A 17,511-nucleotide genomic window follows, 5' to 3' on the forward strand; every position below is an offset into this window, starting at 1 on the left:
GAGCACATAAATCAAATTGTGAGAGGCAGACTATGCCGCAGGGAAAGGAGAGAAAGGGGTACAATGGAGAGGGGAATGCCAGACACAGGGAGTATGAGGAGGAGTAAGATATCTGGGGATAAGGTGCTTTGTGGTGGAGTCAGAGTCATGCTGGCTGTCAGTTGGTTCTTAAAGCAGTGGGTGAGCTGAAAATAACTTTATAATAATTTTTGTCTGCTAGCGTCTTACACAGCCATGTGTGCAGGAAATCACTACATTGGTCTCGTCCTATTCAACGGCACCAGATGGAGGGCTTTGCTCATTCTAGTATTTCTTGTTACTCTGGCACACCAACAAGGCATTTCAAAATACTCACAAAAGAAGAAGAGATTTGATGTTTCCCTCTCTCTCATCCAATATTTCTTATTTATACATAATGCACAACTTTTTAAACTTCTCTGCAGTTGCAGCGTGCGCCGATCTGTCATTCTTTTCTAAATCATTTTACTTTGAAAGACATTTATTTTAAAAGAACACTACTGTACTCTCCATTGGAGTTTGCATCCCCAGGAGCCTAAATGGCTGCACAGACATGAGCGTGCTCCATCTTTTGTATCTGGTCTCCATTGAGACATGCACTGAATTTCAAAGGCAGAACAGTGTGTATAGCAAGGAATAAAGGACCAAAGGGATCTATTGTTCCTTGGACTATTGTTCCACTGCATTAAGAAGTTCCCTCAGTCCTCTCCCCTGCCCTCGGGGCCACATTACTATAATGACAACATGAACCTTGGTATCTGAGCACCATACCGATGATTTTTTTAAAAAAGTCAAAAACCAGTGTAGTATCATTAGCAGTCAAGTAGAGCGTGATGGATTGAAAACACTGACGGATAACTTCCATTATGGAGGTAGAGCAAGCAGAAATAGAGAGGGTATAAAGACTTTTTTTTTTTAAAAACCCTCCTACTTCTGAGGCATTACAGGAGAATTGAGAACATTAATAATAAGAACTGCTTCATCTTCTACACCCCCCCTCCTTTCCCTCTTTCTTTCTCATCCAGCTCCACCCCCTCACAATCTCCCCCACCCTCCCCAATCTCTCCGACTCTCGTTCATCCTCTCTCGCCACGCTTCACATCTCATTCTGATCAATGTCTTCTCCGGAGAACCTGGCTGAATTCAGATGAAAAGCTCCGCGCTCTCCTCACAAATCACACCTGAAAACCCCGGCTACCTCACCACTTACACATCTTTCTCTCCCTCTCTGCTTTCCTCATCCTGGAAACTTATTAGTACACTTGCAAATCTTTCCATCCTTTGATAGTCAAATGCAGAGAAAAACAAGTAATTTCCCCATGGGGATCAATAAAGTATCCATTATTATTATTATTATTATTATTATTAGTCACGTGAAACAACAAGAGGTTAACTGAAAAGAACGTGGCTGAGGGCTGAGTGTGGCGAATGACCTGAGCTGACCACCGGGACCACAGCTGGATTCTCACGGTTTTCTCCCTGACAGACACACACATGCAAATCCAAACTAGCTCATCTTTCCCTCCGAGGACACCAGTTCAGCTCTCTGTGCTGTGAAATGCATACAATTCAACGTCTATGGTTCAGGCTCTCTCAAACACACACATGCACACACACAGGTCCCCTACTTCCATTCAGACTTCTGAAACGTGAAATGAGGTCTGACTGAAGCCAGCGACCAGGGGGCATTAGTGTGATATAGTAAAATGTTTGTTTTTTACCAACTCCTTTTCTGCAGTGGTGGAATGCATTTTTTTAATACAACCTTTCCTTTCTATAAATGTAATTTAGAAATACAATATACGATTAAATACAGAAATATAACTGTACACAACAAAGTACAGCTCTGATTCCTTTTCTCTTTTTGTTGTTTCCCCCCTCTTCCTCTCTTTTGTGCAATAGCCAGAGTACTGAATTACAAGCATACTACACACTGTGTATTTCTGTTAGAGTCAAATTAAGCTGGATTTAAATGGATTTTCCATACTCATGGACCATGAAGTATAATATATTTTCTTTTCCTGGTTGGCCCAGAAATAATCCAGTACAACGGTCAAAATCAGGTCTCACCTTCCCGTGTCCCACATACCAGAAATGATTTGAATTCTTACACAAGGCTGAGGTAAAACTTTGGACACCATAAATGGCATCACACAAAAAAGGGTTTTAAACCAGAAGTGGATTGTTTGGATAAATATACTCATCCCCGGTGTTACAAACTGGGAAGGCTGATGCAGCAAGTCAAGTCCTAGTGCTGAACTGTTTAAAATGTACATGTGTATATCCAACACACTGACATGCTGTTCAGTACATTAGTACGGGAGGCCAAATGCAACATAATTATGCATGTTTATTTGGTTCAAAAGGCTAAGATAGGGTTGAGTATAAGCAAAATAAAATGGAATGCAATAACATTCAGGACTGAACTCTCGCTCTCATGAAATCATGTTTATAGAAATGTCAAACAAGAGGACAAGATGACCTTGAGCTCAGGAAAGCAACATCTGTTCTAAATGAACCACTAACAACATTTTTGTATCATTTTTTCTATTTAAATTAACGAGATAGTTTAAAGTAAGGACATAAACCTCATTCTAGAAACATACAGCCTGACCATTAAAAACACTACATTCCCTTTTCATTTCCTTTTCATGTAAATAAGCACAAGTGTAATCACGAAGCTCACCGCCCGTTCACAAAGCAGATGACGAACAACCTGAGATGATGGCTCAGCGGCTTTTCCACATTCAGTCAGTCTACTTCAATCACGCGTGCTTTACAATTTACAGATCACAGTGAAACAAACAAAGACAAAAATACGCTTACGGGCAAAGCATTTTAGAACAAAACAACAGCATTTCTTTCTGATTCACACAAACAGTGGAGATTTAGCATAATGCTTTGCAACATCCCAGCATTTAAAGGCACAATAAAAGGTTTTCACAGGACTCGATGTGGTGTGTGAGAAATTAAATACACCTTTCCCCTCTTCTATATGTGGACAGGTATCAGCCTAATCAAACGTAGCTTAATAGGTAATTGTGAATAAGTGTGACCACTTTTATAAAAACAGAAGTCTTTCCAGGAGTGGACGTTCCAATGAATTCACCCCGAGCTCCGACCATGCAACACTAAGCAAGCAGTAAAGCGAAGCTGCTAAACAAGAGTGAGCCAAAATACCTCCACAATGATGTGGATGTGGTATGGGACTACTTTTATAAATAAAGGTTAAATTAAAAATGATCATGAAGGAAAGATGGCAACCACACAACCACATTTATGACATTAGTGAGTTTAATAGAAACATGTAACTAAATAATAGCTTCTCGCAATTAGCAAGTGTTGCCCTCTTTACTGAGACAAAGATATATGATGTTTCAGGAAGCCACTATATAGAAATCAAATGCCTATAGAAAGGTTAACTCCAGTATTTAGCTGTAACTTCTTCACAGTCCATGTGATCAGTACACTTAATGCTGAATGTGACCAAGTTAAAAACACAGTTGAAAAGCAATCTGCTGGAGAAAAGTGCAAACACTGAACACCCTTTTGAGAAACACGCAAGATGTGATCACACCCCGAGGTGTTTTCACACCTGCTGCGCACAGAGTGGTTAAATTAAACTCTACATTGTTTACAGCAGATCTGGTTCATTTGGATACACGAGAACGGTTCGACCAAACACTTGTGTTGTATTACCAGCTGATTCCAGCCTAAAAATTTGTTCTCGAATCAGGTCCATGTCAGACTCAGTGCTGGCACTTGCACAACAGTATCATGGGCTTTTTGCTTTCAATCTTGATTTCCTTAAGGTTTCAAAAAATATATGAACTATTTTCTTAAACTATTAAAGGCAAATTTTGACATGAACAGACTGAGTGAAATCTCAGCATGCCACTGTCAATCAGACAATCAGGAGCTAAGTAAAACTGCTAATCACCTCATGAACCTTGTAATGGAGCCTAGTGATAAGGCCAAATATTACTTAATATTCTCTGCTTTTTGTTTTTCAGGCTTCTTCCCACAGTCCAAAGACATGCATGTTAATTTAATGGGTGATTCTGAATCGGCTGTGGGTGTGAACGTGAGCTTGAATGATTGTCCGTCTTCCTGTGTTAGCCCTCTGATAGACTGTAGCCCACCTCTCACCCTTTGACAGCTGTGACAGCCTCTGGTCCCCCAGCGACACTGAATTGGATAAGCAGCTAAGAATGGATGGATTACATAGCACCAACTACCCTCAACAATCTTTTCAGGGAAGAATACACCGTAAGCTCAATACCTTGCAAAAATATGACAACGAAGAAGAAGAAAACCTGTCAAGGATATAACAATCTAATAACTCATTTCTTTGTGAAAACTCCACTGGAAACCTTTTAAGTTCTAGGGAGAACCTTAGATTCAGATACCAAATGACAATACCAAATAAAAAAAGGTAACAAACAGCTTCATGTCTGATTTTTATGAAGTAAGACAGGACTATGTGTCATCCACATAGCCCTGAGAATGTTGTTGGATTGGATGGTTGTGGAGATGAAGGTTGGTTCAAATATTTCATCTCTGCTATTGAAATCATTTTTTAATTATTATGTCATCAAAACAAAACGTATCAGACACCTTTTTAAAGCATCACTCAGTACAGCTACTCTGTTCGAGTCACCACTCTGTCACTTACTAGTGTGTTGAATAACACAAGCTTTCTGAGCATGTGAACTGCAGAATCTGTCCAAATGCATTTAATATTGGACTGCTAATTATAGCACTGCTTTATGAATCACTGCTGCTTATATCTGTCAGGGAGTGATTGGACTAAACTATAAATTATTAAAAGCAGCAAAGCTTTCATGAACAACAGCAGCCTAAGTTGTTGCTTATAAACAATATGCATGTATTGATTCATAGTTTTTAAAGGGAACGTGTGTTGTTGAGCTACAGCAACTGGGTGGAACCAGATTACATTTTTTAATGGTGCTTTAGTGGGTAAAAACGTATAACCAACAGGTCACTCATGGGAGGAACCAAATGTTAACTTCACTCAGCATTTTAAATCATATGTCTAACTAATGCCCAACAGATGCTGCCACACCATTTGTATCATCAGCCTTGTCACATATTTATTTCCAGGCTAATGTATGATAAATAAAAAGGGCATCAATTTTATAACCCTGCACTTACAAAAACTGCCAGTCAAAAACATCCTTTACAGACGTGTTGTGCAAAAGAAATTAAGTTGAAGAGTTTGGATGTCAAGGCTGGTGTCTTTCCCTACGAGGTTCGCTTTCACTTTAATGAGACATGATGTAGATGAAAATGACCTAAATCCATCAATTTCTCAGACACTTTTGATGCTCACTTGGCTGTGCCAGCCTGTTTTCTTGTCATGCACAACCACTAATGTGCTGCAGAGTAAATAAATGAAGTTGTCAGTACAAATGAGCATCTGTTTTTACTTGTTACTTGGTTAAGTTTATTTGTGCCAAAAATCGAGATTTCTTTTGCTAGAGAGACCTGAACAAATTACATCAACGCAGACTCAAGAAAATTCATTTACTTAAAACTGTTATTTCCGCTCCACACAAAACCCACCTTAACTTAAATAGGGAGAAATATTTTCAGCTTTCACAATATTTAGGTGTATAGCAGAAACCAGTATTCCCCAGTTATCAGTCTTGATGAGAGTCCAAACTCTCCCTTTATTGGATAATTGCCTCTGACCTCAACTAAGAAAGTTGAATATCTGAACTGATTAGTGAGCATCTGTGTTCTAATAAATAAAAACACAGATATACTGCTGCCAATTAAGACCATTCGTCTTTTTCATTTAACAGGTTGGGGTGATAGTAATTAATCAAAATGCACCATATTGGACAGTATTCAGTCATTTAAAGGCAGTGCAAGCATAAAGATTAATTTCTTTATCTTTCTGTCTCTAAAATAAGCAAGCATAATAATTTTTTTCACAGTTTACTATTTTTGTAATGTTGTCCAATATAGATAGGATTGTGAACATTGTGGCTCTTAGTCTTTAAAAGGGTTCATTTAAAATGTGCAAAATGAAAAAAAAAAAGCCCAAATATTATGGACTCAACTGGAGGTGTGCTGCCCTGAAAAGCAGCTTTCATTTGGGGGAGTACAGTTTTGTGGTGGAGTCAACACATATACAAAGATATCATCAGCATAAAAATCAGGATTATAAAAATGAATATTACCTATGTACAGACTATCAGTGGGTTAATAATGGTTATGAGGAATTTATGATTGGAACCAGCTGTAGGCAGAAAATCATAACCCACAGAAACCAGCTTATTTCACTTAAACTGTATGTGGGAAATACAGACAACTGCTGCCCTGGGGCTTTTTTTTTGTAGGTCAATTGGCCTGTCAGGGCTGCAAAGTGGAGTTGTTTTCAAGCAATAGAGATCACAGCAGAAAGCAGTATTTGGTGAATATTACTGCTGCATGTCAGCACCGCCTACACTGCTGTGGAAGCAGGTGAGACAGGTTTCCCCCATTTATGACAGCTTATTGTTTACAGACAACAACTAGCAGTTTCGATAGGTAGCCTGATGAGCATCACCAAGTCAGAATACACTGTGCTTTCTCTCAGCACCTACGTGGCCATCAAGCAGCAATGTTATCATTTTGCTTCCTGGATTGGCAGCTGCTGTACCGTGACAGGTCCTTCTGTCTCAGGGGCACAGTGTGTGCTACAGGTGTCAAATGACACAGCTGTACACAACACAGCCACACTCTGGCATTTGATGGGTCAGGGGAGGGAAAACCACAGTCAGGTATAGTTATAGAGGCATAGAAAATAAACTATATGTTTTTCTCTCAAAAAGGCTTTGAGCATAGAAATCAGGTCAAATTTGTTTTTCCAAAGCAGGAGACAAGTGTGCCGACTTCGGTGATGCTTTAAATACATTTTGTGTAAAGTCTCTCCAGTTAAACCGCCAGCAAGGTGGAAACATACAAAAGTACAGAAAATTATGTGTGTTTTTGAACTGGGTGTGTCAGTTATGCTGGCATTTTGGAAATGAATAAGAAGTCAGTGCTAATTAGGGCTAATTAGCTAACATTTGCTAGCTATCTAATGTTGACCTGGATATATTTCCAGTTCCAGGCACAGTAAGAATACTAGGTCTAAGCAGTGATATTTTGGTTATCTTAACACAATATGTTATTATATAAACCTAATCTAAAATAAACCCGATGACAGATCAGTGGTGTGGAGATCTGGTGACAGCACCTGTGTGACAGGCTTAGGGGTAGGGTTGCCAACCGTCCCTTAAAATACGGAATCGTCCCGTATTTCGAAACAAAAGCACACGTCCCGTATTGAGCTAATAAGGGACGCACTTTGTCCCGTAATACAGTGAGAATCAAAAGTAGTCTATAAATGTTAATGGAATTAACGCTTTGTTGGAAAGCATAATTCCCAGCCCCTCTCCTGCTTTGTGACCAATGAGCTGACAGCACACTTATGACAATTCGAGTATGACAATTCAGATTACCGCTCATCTCATTGGTCGAGGAAAGGTCGCTTGCGGAGAAAATACCGGAAGACAACAGATGACCACAACAAGAAGCATGGCCAACAGGGAAACAAACGCCGTCACTGCGGTGCAAGTCTCGGACGACAGTACACCTAAAGCTGGGCAGACACTGTGCGATTTTTTCAGTCACGTTATTCAGCTCCTGCTCAAACTGCACGATTGACTCGCAGGGTTAGAAGTTGGTAGGTCACGATGCAGGTCTCACACTATACCGCCCGATGCTCTGATGCGACCTGAGTGCGCACACTGTGCGTCCATAAAATGAAGGTTATAACAGAAAATCTGTCGCTCTCCCTCTGTCTTTCACTCACACAGACACACTACCACCATCAACTTTGCTAAATTGCTAATGAAAAACATGATCAGGCAGCTGTGAATGAGCAGCAGTGTAGATCCAACTATTTTCACGGTTGTTGTGGTCGTGATAATTTTGTGATGCCACATCGAAAAGGCTCGGATGAGCTTTCCAAAGTTCTACAAGTTGTGCCTCCATCACTTGTGTCCAGATCACACGCTGCACAGCCGTGCTGCTCCGTCTTTTTCACCGACGTTTACGTGTTTGCGCGTGAGCAGTGTGAGCGGCTGTGGTGAGACCCTCACGAGCGATTGATGATCGGGAGCTGGTCGTGAGGTGTTAATCACTTCTCGTTACCCCACGTATACTACACGACGCACAATGAAAGCCAAAATCGGGCCGATCGCCAAAACCGTCGCACGACTCAAAAATTGTCTCAAAATGGGCCAAAAACCGCACAGTGTGAGCCCAGCATTAGAGCAGCAATATTTGTTCCCCTCAGAGAAAGGGAAGAATGGGAAAAGGAAAACACCTGGCTGGAAAAAGTTAATATGGGCATGTGCAGTGAATATCAGCGCTATGTGGCCAGAAGTGTGATAATATAATTTATTTTGTGTAATAAACAACTGCAAGGATAGATAGTCATCTATTTGTTGTAATCAATACATAAAAGTAATACATAGGTGAATAATGATGATGAGTTATGATGCGTAATCATGGGAACAAGCGGGTTTACAAACAGGAGCAGCTGATTAGCTTTAGAAAAGCTGAAATAATACCTCAGCTGAAGCCAATTGTACTAAATGCACTAAATGTGCACTGTTACAAGAATATTTTTCTTTCTATTGTTTTCTATTATTTTAAGTTAAGCAGGACAGAGTTCTTTTAAAGAAAGATTTACTTATATTCTCAAAAGTTAAGCATGACAGGCTTCTGTTTAAGAAGGAGACCTGTTTTACTGTGTTAATGTTGTCATTTTGAGCTAAAAATAAATGGCTAAATGATCATTTGTTTCACATGTGTTCATATCACAAAGAATAGAATATGCATCTACTTAAATCAACTTCAAGTCAAATGGTTAAAAAAAATAATTTCACACACAAAAAAAGAGCTAGAAAATTCACCACACTGGGAATGGTGAAGACAACTGGGTCGCCCGGCCCTGGCCACGAGGTGTCCCTTATTTATTTTTCAGGGAGTTGGCAACCCTACTTAGGGGGAGTGTTTTATATGCAGTACTGTACTTTAGGTAGCTGGTTGTTTTGTTAGTCACCATCTGCGGCTCCGGGTGAATTCATCTGACAAATCTGACACACCACTTGTTTTATCTCTGCTGCAGTTAGGTTGGTTGGTTTCTTTGTATTGTCTAGAATTGTGACTGTCAGGCCTGCATCATGCATCCAGCAAACTGAGAAAACGTCACAGATTTTGACTGCTACCTGATATGTTAGATTTTAATGTAGACATCAACCAAAACACTGCCAGAGGCAAAACTTGTGCTTGCAACCAACAACTGCAACCATACAGTGAGAGAGCACGACCCAATTTTGGGAGGCTTACTCACGTGCATGTGAGATGTCAGAGTGTCTTACCCTATAAGTGGCGTTGCAGTGCACTTGCTCACTGACGTACACTTGGTTAGATTACTTGAGCGTCATTCGAGAGGTTGTGTTGTCAACAGATCGGCCAATAATCAGGTTGAGTGGCCTTTATTATGAGAAAACTGAGTGTCAGTGTCGAGAAAAGCCTAAAATAGACAAAGAATAACCTACCTTTTGCTTGTGAGCGGCCAGGTAACCATGCATTTTCTCGGGCTGAAGGAAAGATGGGCCACTATGCACAGCAAAGCGAACATCCAGCATTCGCTCCTTCACGTCCATGAGGCTAAAGATGTTGACATCATCAGGTGGGACCGAGAGCATCTCAGACAGGAAGTCCACCAGCAGCTCGTAGCGGCTCCGCTGCTTCCCCCTCAGTTCAATGAACTCCTTCGCTGTGATGTCTGAGCAATACATACATACACACACACACACAGAGAATTGGAACTGTAAGTGGCCTCATTATTTCCGCCCCTGCTCAAGGATAAATCCAATTATTTTCAAACTGCTAAAGTAAAAAATAGTCCACAACACTCCAGACTAGAGCTATGATGATAAATTATTTCAAAAGGCTTACTGTATCTGATAAAATCACTTGTTTGTAAGTTATTTTGCATCTGTTTTCCTGTGTGTTTGTTTCAGTGCGCCTACAGTATGTTTGTTGGTGAAGAAAGTGCTCAGGAGTTTGATTTCAGTTCCTCTCAATAAACGTATTTGCTGATTTTGTATTCGGTTCTAATCATAAAATGCTGTGAACCTTTGAGGGAAAAATGTTACTCTTCTTTTGCTTCTCAGTGCCAGTCTGATTCCAGTTGTTCAAAATGTAAAAATTACCCCAAAGACTCGTACAAATGTTCAAAGACTGGACAGGCGATCCTAGCTGACAGACGTTTAGTCTGTCAGGTAGGAGCATTAACCTGGCCAACACAGTGAATATCTGGGCAGCAGTAACCAAATCTCTGGCAGTAGATGGCCCTGCAACTCCCATGAGACACCACTTATCATCAGATTTTGGATCAAAACAATCATGAATAATAACCAGAAGCTGGCACTGTGTATATGCAAATAATTGAAGGAGTGGCACGGACAATTTTGCCTTTATAGAGATTAAATGAGCACCACATTTAAAGCTTCCCATACAGCACCATAATTGGGAAAGTTGAAGTTAAAATTATTTTCTTTTTAATGTTAACACCCAGGTGTTGTTGTACGCACCTGCAAAAAGCAGTCAGCATTAGTCAGTGAGAAGTCAGCAGAGTACCAATGTTATCCAACAGTACAGAATAAAATTATCTCTGCAGAATTTTCAGGAATTCACTGCGACTAATTGATAATGGATGGAAAGAACAACAAATGCAGTAGAAAGTCAAGAAATAATTCGACACACAGACTAAAAAAAGCCCAGATTGGTATCAGTTTAGCTTGTTCCAACCAGCCTTAACAGCCAAATCATATCCACAGCCAAACAAACCAGCAGACGAACAAAGGCAACTTTATGGATTAGTTCTTATATAGCGCTTTTCTACCCTGTTTGAGCCTCATTCACCTATTCATACAAGCACTTCTACACTTCAGTGCACTCTATCAAACGTTCACATATATTATTCACAATCCAGTGAACCTTCAACATTCAAAATGAGACCAAGAAAGTAACAGCTAAAATATGACTTACAAAATATACTTTGGCAGCCAGTGTGCAGCCAATTAAAGTCTGTGTGTAGAAAAACACTGGATATTGATAACAGACAATACACAAATTAATACAGAGCTAGAATATGCAAAATATACTTTTTGAAGATTATGGACAGATCCTATGTGTCAGGACTGAAATCAACAAAATGAAATCTTGTGTTAAATAATTTGAATTTTTGCTCCACTGAGCTAAACTCTAACTCAGATCCATGTTCATACCAGTGTTCTATTCAAAATATGGACAGTTTTTATGCATCTAAACACTTGTGATGTTTTATAAAGTAATGACCTCATCCTGTACGTAGAGAAAGAGCAGATCAACAATGAACAATGATGGGAATGATGAGGTTCATGGAGCCCACAGGTTTAAAGGATGCTGCAAATGCCTGAGAAACACAGCTTAGACAGCTTGGATGAAATAAAGGAGCAAAAGAGTCAGAGAGATAGCTCCGTGTGGCACTCCTGCTGGGTAGATAACAACTTTCTGTTCTCTTTTCGAACTTTTTTTTTTCCATTCATCAAGTGAAATCAGACCGTCCAATCAATCACGTCTCTTTTTCACACACACAGCATAAGTGCAACAGAGTGTAATGTCCATATTTAGCTATGTAGTCACATGACATGAGAGAAATGAAACCTAAACAAACAAATTATGGCATTCAACAATCCTAACAACACTCATTATTACAGAGACAGGTAACAATATGTGTCACTCACAGCAGAGACGAGCACAAAGTAGTGGTAGCGCCAAAAACAGAAGAGGAAAAAAATATTCTCAAATGAGGAAACAAGAGACAACTGGGACCCATTTTATTGAGAATATATCCAGTTTTAGTTGTTATCTCGTAGTATGCTGTCCATGTAGCAAACCTTCTTAACCTTTTCCCTCCATCGATCCACTGTGGGAGGCTGCGGCCGCATCCATGAGGTTGTGATCATCTTCTTATCAACTAATAAAAAAGACTCTCAGTAGGAATATCCTATTGTCGCCTTTTAATCCTTCTGGCAGTTGGCCCATTATATACAGAGTAAGATGGTTTAAGGACACTTCTCTTTATGAATTCATTTTGTATATGTTGGCAGTAGTCTGATAGTTTGTGTGTGTTCTCTTACCAAGCCACAGTCCCTCCACCACTGACCTGAGATGTTCACAAATTTTGATGTGACAAGGGCTTGGAGCGGGTGGGGGGTGTTAATGGTAACAAATTGCTTCATATTTTAATGGTACGGCATGCAGCTTGTCCCATTTTTTGCCTTTCTCTACAGCTGAAAAATAATGTGGTGGACGATCATATTTATTATATTTGTGCTGAAGCTGCTCAAAGAACACCAGGTCTTCTGCTTCAAACATCTGGTCCAAGAGTATCGAGCTGTTTCATTCCCACTTTCTAAACCCTGCTTCTAGTCGGGAGGGAATAAAGTGAGAGTTATGTGCAATCCTCACCTGCTGGAAGCTGAAGTTGAGAATCTTAGTTTTTTCTCACAGTGGGGATTTTTTTTTACCTTGTCATGAATTATTTCCTCTCCTGATATCTTCACTCTTGAATGGCATTATATCTAAAATATGTGGAGCCCTCACTCTTTTCCATCCTGACCCAGTTGGTTTCATTATCTTGAGATATTCATGTAAGCACTGACTTGAGCTGGGCTGCCCAATTTTTTTTTCTCAGGTATTCAAATTCAATTCCAGTTTGTTTGTTTTTTTCTAAATGACTTTAGATAGTCATTTATTTATTATTTTAAATGTAGGTCAGATAAAGACCGAAACAAAACGAGTAATCTAGGTAATCCATTCATGTGTATTGTTTCTACTTGTCCCACATGTTTTTAGGCTGGCTTTTATTTCACCCATCAGCTTTCGATAGTTAGCTTTGAAACATGTCAGAGGTTATGACGATCCCTATCTGAACTCACGATGACACCAGAAATCTAGATGTAGGCCAGTGTCCCACCAACATCAGTGTCTGAGATTTCGATTGACTGATCCGATAACCTTTCTAAGTTAGGGAATAGGGATAGAAGAAACGAGGTCATATCATCATTTACAGCTTTAATGTTGTAATTCTGCCATATTTAATTTAGGTTTAATATTTAAAGCAGAGAACTGGAGTCGACCACCTTGGCTGACCCCTCTCTGAACAACAACCCTTCCATTTGACATGTGAGTCTGACGTTATACGTATAACCATTATCCAGTCCACATTCCCATAACAGTCAAGGTTTTGTACAAAAACTCTTGATATGTCAACCACCGTGTTCTCCAAGCTTAGTCGAGTATCTTTTCTTCAGCTCTGTAGTCAGAAATATCTCACTGTAATGGATCTTGGAGGGGCAAAGTGCTTCAGCTTCGTGGTTTGGGATGTGAGACCTGTTTTGACACAGGTCTACATCCTCCATTAGTTCGAGTGATGTGAGCAGGAGGTTTGTTAAGAGATCACTCATTTCATTCTCATATTCCCCGTCTTCTTTCACAGCGTGTGTAGGTTGTCCCATCTTGATCTTGACTCCAGGTCATCATACTTGACCCATAACTTCTCTTATCTGTGTCCTAAATAACAAACAGCTCTTACATGTTGGAGTATTTTGTCCTCTACTTCACTCAGTCTCTGTTCAATATTCACAACTTCTTGTTCTAGTTTTGTTGTACACTCCAGTACACTCCACATCGCATAGAGTGGCTTCCACCCTCAATAAAGTGGCCTCTGTGTCTAGGGAGGCCTGAGTGTGCTCTTTCATGAGTTGTGCAACTCAGTTAGCACAGCAGCCATGTTTTCTTCAATCCATGTCTCACTGGTGTCCATTTGGTCTTGTTTATCATCTTTTTCTTGTGGCTTTGCTTTCTTTTCTGCCTGTTTGGTTTGAGCAGACATGGTAGGTTTTCTCAAAGGCAGTTTGCATTAATTGTTTGGCTGTTTGTTTATCTTCCACAGCAGGAGAATCAGGCTGCTTCTCCTAGCATGACATCCCAGAAGTCCTTTTGTTAACAATTTTCTAATCTAGCAGATTCAGATTATAACTAATAATAGTCACAATAGTAATAGTCACCAAAATGTGATGGGTTTGGGCTGTTTGGTTACACAAAACTCAAGGCTTTGGTTAGTTTAGATTACTTTGAAATATTACCACATGTAATGACTTTTAAATGTAAAGGCTGTTTCATATATGTAATCTCAGTCAGTCTCAATGTGTTTAACCTTTACTAATGGAATTTCAGCTTAAGATCTCAGAGAACTGCAAAAATATATTTCAGACTTTGGTTAACTCTTAGATCAAGTGGGTATCTTCCAGGGAATTTTGAGCTTAAGAAGGCAAATGCTTAAAAGGAAGGAATATCTTTGAGGCCAGAGTCTAAGCAGGTAGAGCTGTTAACAAAAACATTTCAATTGTGCAAGTTAACATGTAGATGGGAGCCAATACACAAAGGACCAGGACTAACAAACTGCTCTACGTAAGAAAACCCAAACTAATTTCATTGTTATCAGCACTACGAGACTCAAAGTTCATCTCACAGAGAACGAAGTAAAAGAATGCACACACACATATATATATATATATAAAGGGGTGGGCAGGGTGATTAGGTTTGTGAGCGTAGAGAAGGAGACAGAGCCTAGGCATTAAGAGACAAGACAGGGGGCTCAGAATGGGCTCAGTGGATACAACGTGAGGGATCGAGGCTAATGTCAGCTCCCATCAGTCAGTCCAGAGGGAGAAACAAGGACACAGGCAGACAGAGAGACAGTCAGGAGGGATAGGGGCTGGCGGGGGGAGAGGGTAGTAACTCCTAACGCAGTGTGGCAGCCTTTGCACCTGGCTTTGATCCAACCTCACAACTGACTTCTGCTTTCTCCTTCCCAGAGGCTTCATTGGAGGCGGTGCACAGATGCCCTCCTGCCTCAAGGCTTGTGATTTTACACAAATAAATGGTAAATGGACTGCGTTTATATGGCACTATCCTAGTCTTATCAACCACTCAAAGCGCTTTGCACTACATGCCACATTCGCGCACACACACACACTCACACAGTTTATTCTATCACATATTTGGCTGGATCTGAGGCGTTTATACGAGATTCAGTATCTCGCCCAAGGACACTTTGATATGCGGGGAGGGAGCCAGACGCTCTAACTTCTGAGCCACAGCTGTCCCTTAAATAGACACAAAAGGGCCAAATACTTACTTTATATGATGAAGTTTTATATGAATAACTGAGACAAAAGAGTGAGAACTAACTGTGGCTTTGTCTTTTTTGCAGTCCTTCAGAAGAGGTCAAACAAATGAGGATTTTATGAAGCCCTCATGATTACTTGTAAGATTCCAAGAATGTTTTCTTTAACAAAATGCTTTGATAAAGCAAAACACCAAGGAGAGGCTGGTGGCATTGTATCTTCCATAAAAGACAAATGCTGTAAATGTTTTGGAAATCCTGATTAAATCTAGTAATTATATAAAAACACACCACTTTTTATATAATTACTAGATTTACCGGTTTTTCTTTCAAACATAATAACACACAAAGTATTAATAAGGACAAAAAAAGCATATTGTTATTTAAGCACATTTAAACATAATTCTTTGTTGGCTTCATTGTGCTCAAAGTCATTATTTGTCTTTATCATAGCCACTGAAATACACGATTAACTTCAAGCTCTCATACCGTATATGAAAAATCAAAACTTCTTGTGGATGACTGACAAAAAGTTCAAATGATTTCATGAATTCTAAACCAGCTTCAGTTCAGGACTCCTTTCAGTGATTAGAGGAGCAGCTGAAGGGAACAGAAGGTAAACTTTCACAATATCTTTCCCAGGATCAGAACAACAAGGTTGAGTTTAATCTCTAGCAAGCCAGACTTTTCCATTTGACCACAAGATTACAGTGCACGGCTTATCCGACTGACCTATGGGAAGAAAATAACAATCTCCGTTATCAAATGACTATATGATGAACAATCAGCAGAGAAATGTTTGCCGCTTCCTGCTCAAACATCAGACAAAGCATGCAATTGACTGAACAGAGCTTCCTCTCACAGCTGATGCTTTGAAGCATCAGCTAGATCCTTGTTTCGACTGTGCTCTTGGTTAATTGATGAGAAAGGCTGAAATCAGAGGTGGAGTAATCCTCTTTTCATTTTAGGGAACCTATGTGTGACGCAGGTCTAGTTTTCTGGGAAGCGAGACTCTTGAAGTATGTAAGAATTAATAATAGCAGCAAGCAGCCACAGCCGCTGTGGAGTACATGCTGACAGGGCTTATTAAGGTGCTGCAGATATGTCTGAAGCCTGATGTATAGTCCTGTGTTGAGCTGCCATACAGCCCATGCCATAGTGGGCAACGTCACTGCATTTATACTTGTATACTGGTGTGTATGTATGGTGCTGTACAGTGTGCACTTTTCTGGGAACGTGCTGATTAGGGCTGCAGTGTAGTGTGCAAATTTATTACCTATAATATACAGTTTTCCTGTCTTATAAGAAACGTAATAAATGTTCAGCTTAAAAGTAAAATAAAATAGATAATGATTCAAAATAACGACCAAAATAAACACACAAATGCATTTCAGAATGCTGAGTGGTGAGACTTGCTTCGAAAAGGATTTTCATTCCACTCACTGCCTGATAAATGCCCAAGGGTCACATTTACTAAGCGGTGCAAAATAGCGTGTGAGTGCAATCCCCAAATAGTTTCATGGTGATTGACAAAAGTTTTGTGTTCTAAACAAAGGTGCAGTCAGTTCATTCCAATGACATGTCAAATCTGCCAAGAATCCCGCAATTTAGCACGAGGTTGACAACTAAGAGATGATATTTAGATATTCTGGCAGAAAGAGTTGTTATAATAGAAACAGGCTTCAATGTAGGACTGTAAGATCTATGACAATATTTTGACATTGGGCTCTGTAGCATTCTTGTATTAGGACAACATATATCCTTCAAGGGACAAAACAAATTGGAAATGTCACGAATCGCCGTGCGGCAGGCAGGAGTAGGACCCAAAACGCAGGACTCACAGGCACGAGGGAATGAACTCAAAACTCAGCTTTATTCGCTGGCAGAACAAATATACAAACTGAACTAAACTGGGAAACCACAAACTAGAGAGACACAGGGAGATCCACACACGGCATGAGGGACGACGTCACACTGAACAGAGGGAGACGCAGACAGAAATACACAGAGGGTTAACGAGGGAAGTGGGAACACACGGGGAACACAGGTGACACTGATAATCATAACGAGACAGGGCGGGGTGAACTGAACACTGACGGGAGAGGTGAAACAGGAAGTACAGGAGGAGAGAGAGCACGAGTAGAACACCAACGTAACAGGCAGGGGAGACATGGAATAAACACGAA

The 17,511-nt window shown here is 40.1% G+C and overlaps 1 protein-coding gene across 1 annotated transcript in view; it reads right to left on the reverse strand.

The window, feature by feature from the left end:
* Nucleotides 1–17,511, reverse strand: part of LOC146639282 (neural-cadherin-like) — a 347,375-nt gene that overhangs the window by 134,284 nt on the left and 195,580 nt on the right. The window contains exon 25 of the mRNA XM_085358982.1: nt 9,642–9,871. Within this exon, the coding sequence (XP_085215108.1) occupies nt 9,642–9,871 (230 nt within the window). The remainder of the gene's footprint in view (nt 1–9,641; nt 9,872–17,511) is intronic.

This window comes from Diplotaxodon limnothrissa, linkage group LG1 (genome assembly GCF_057381915.1).
Source record: "Diplotaxodon limnothrissa isolate DT_005_m linkage group LG1, D_limnothrissa_male_GT1.1, whole genome shotgun sequence".
NCBI lineage: Eukaryota > Metazoa > Chordata > Actinopteri > Cichliformes > Cichlidae > Diplotaxodon > Diplotaxodon limnothrissa.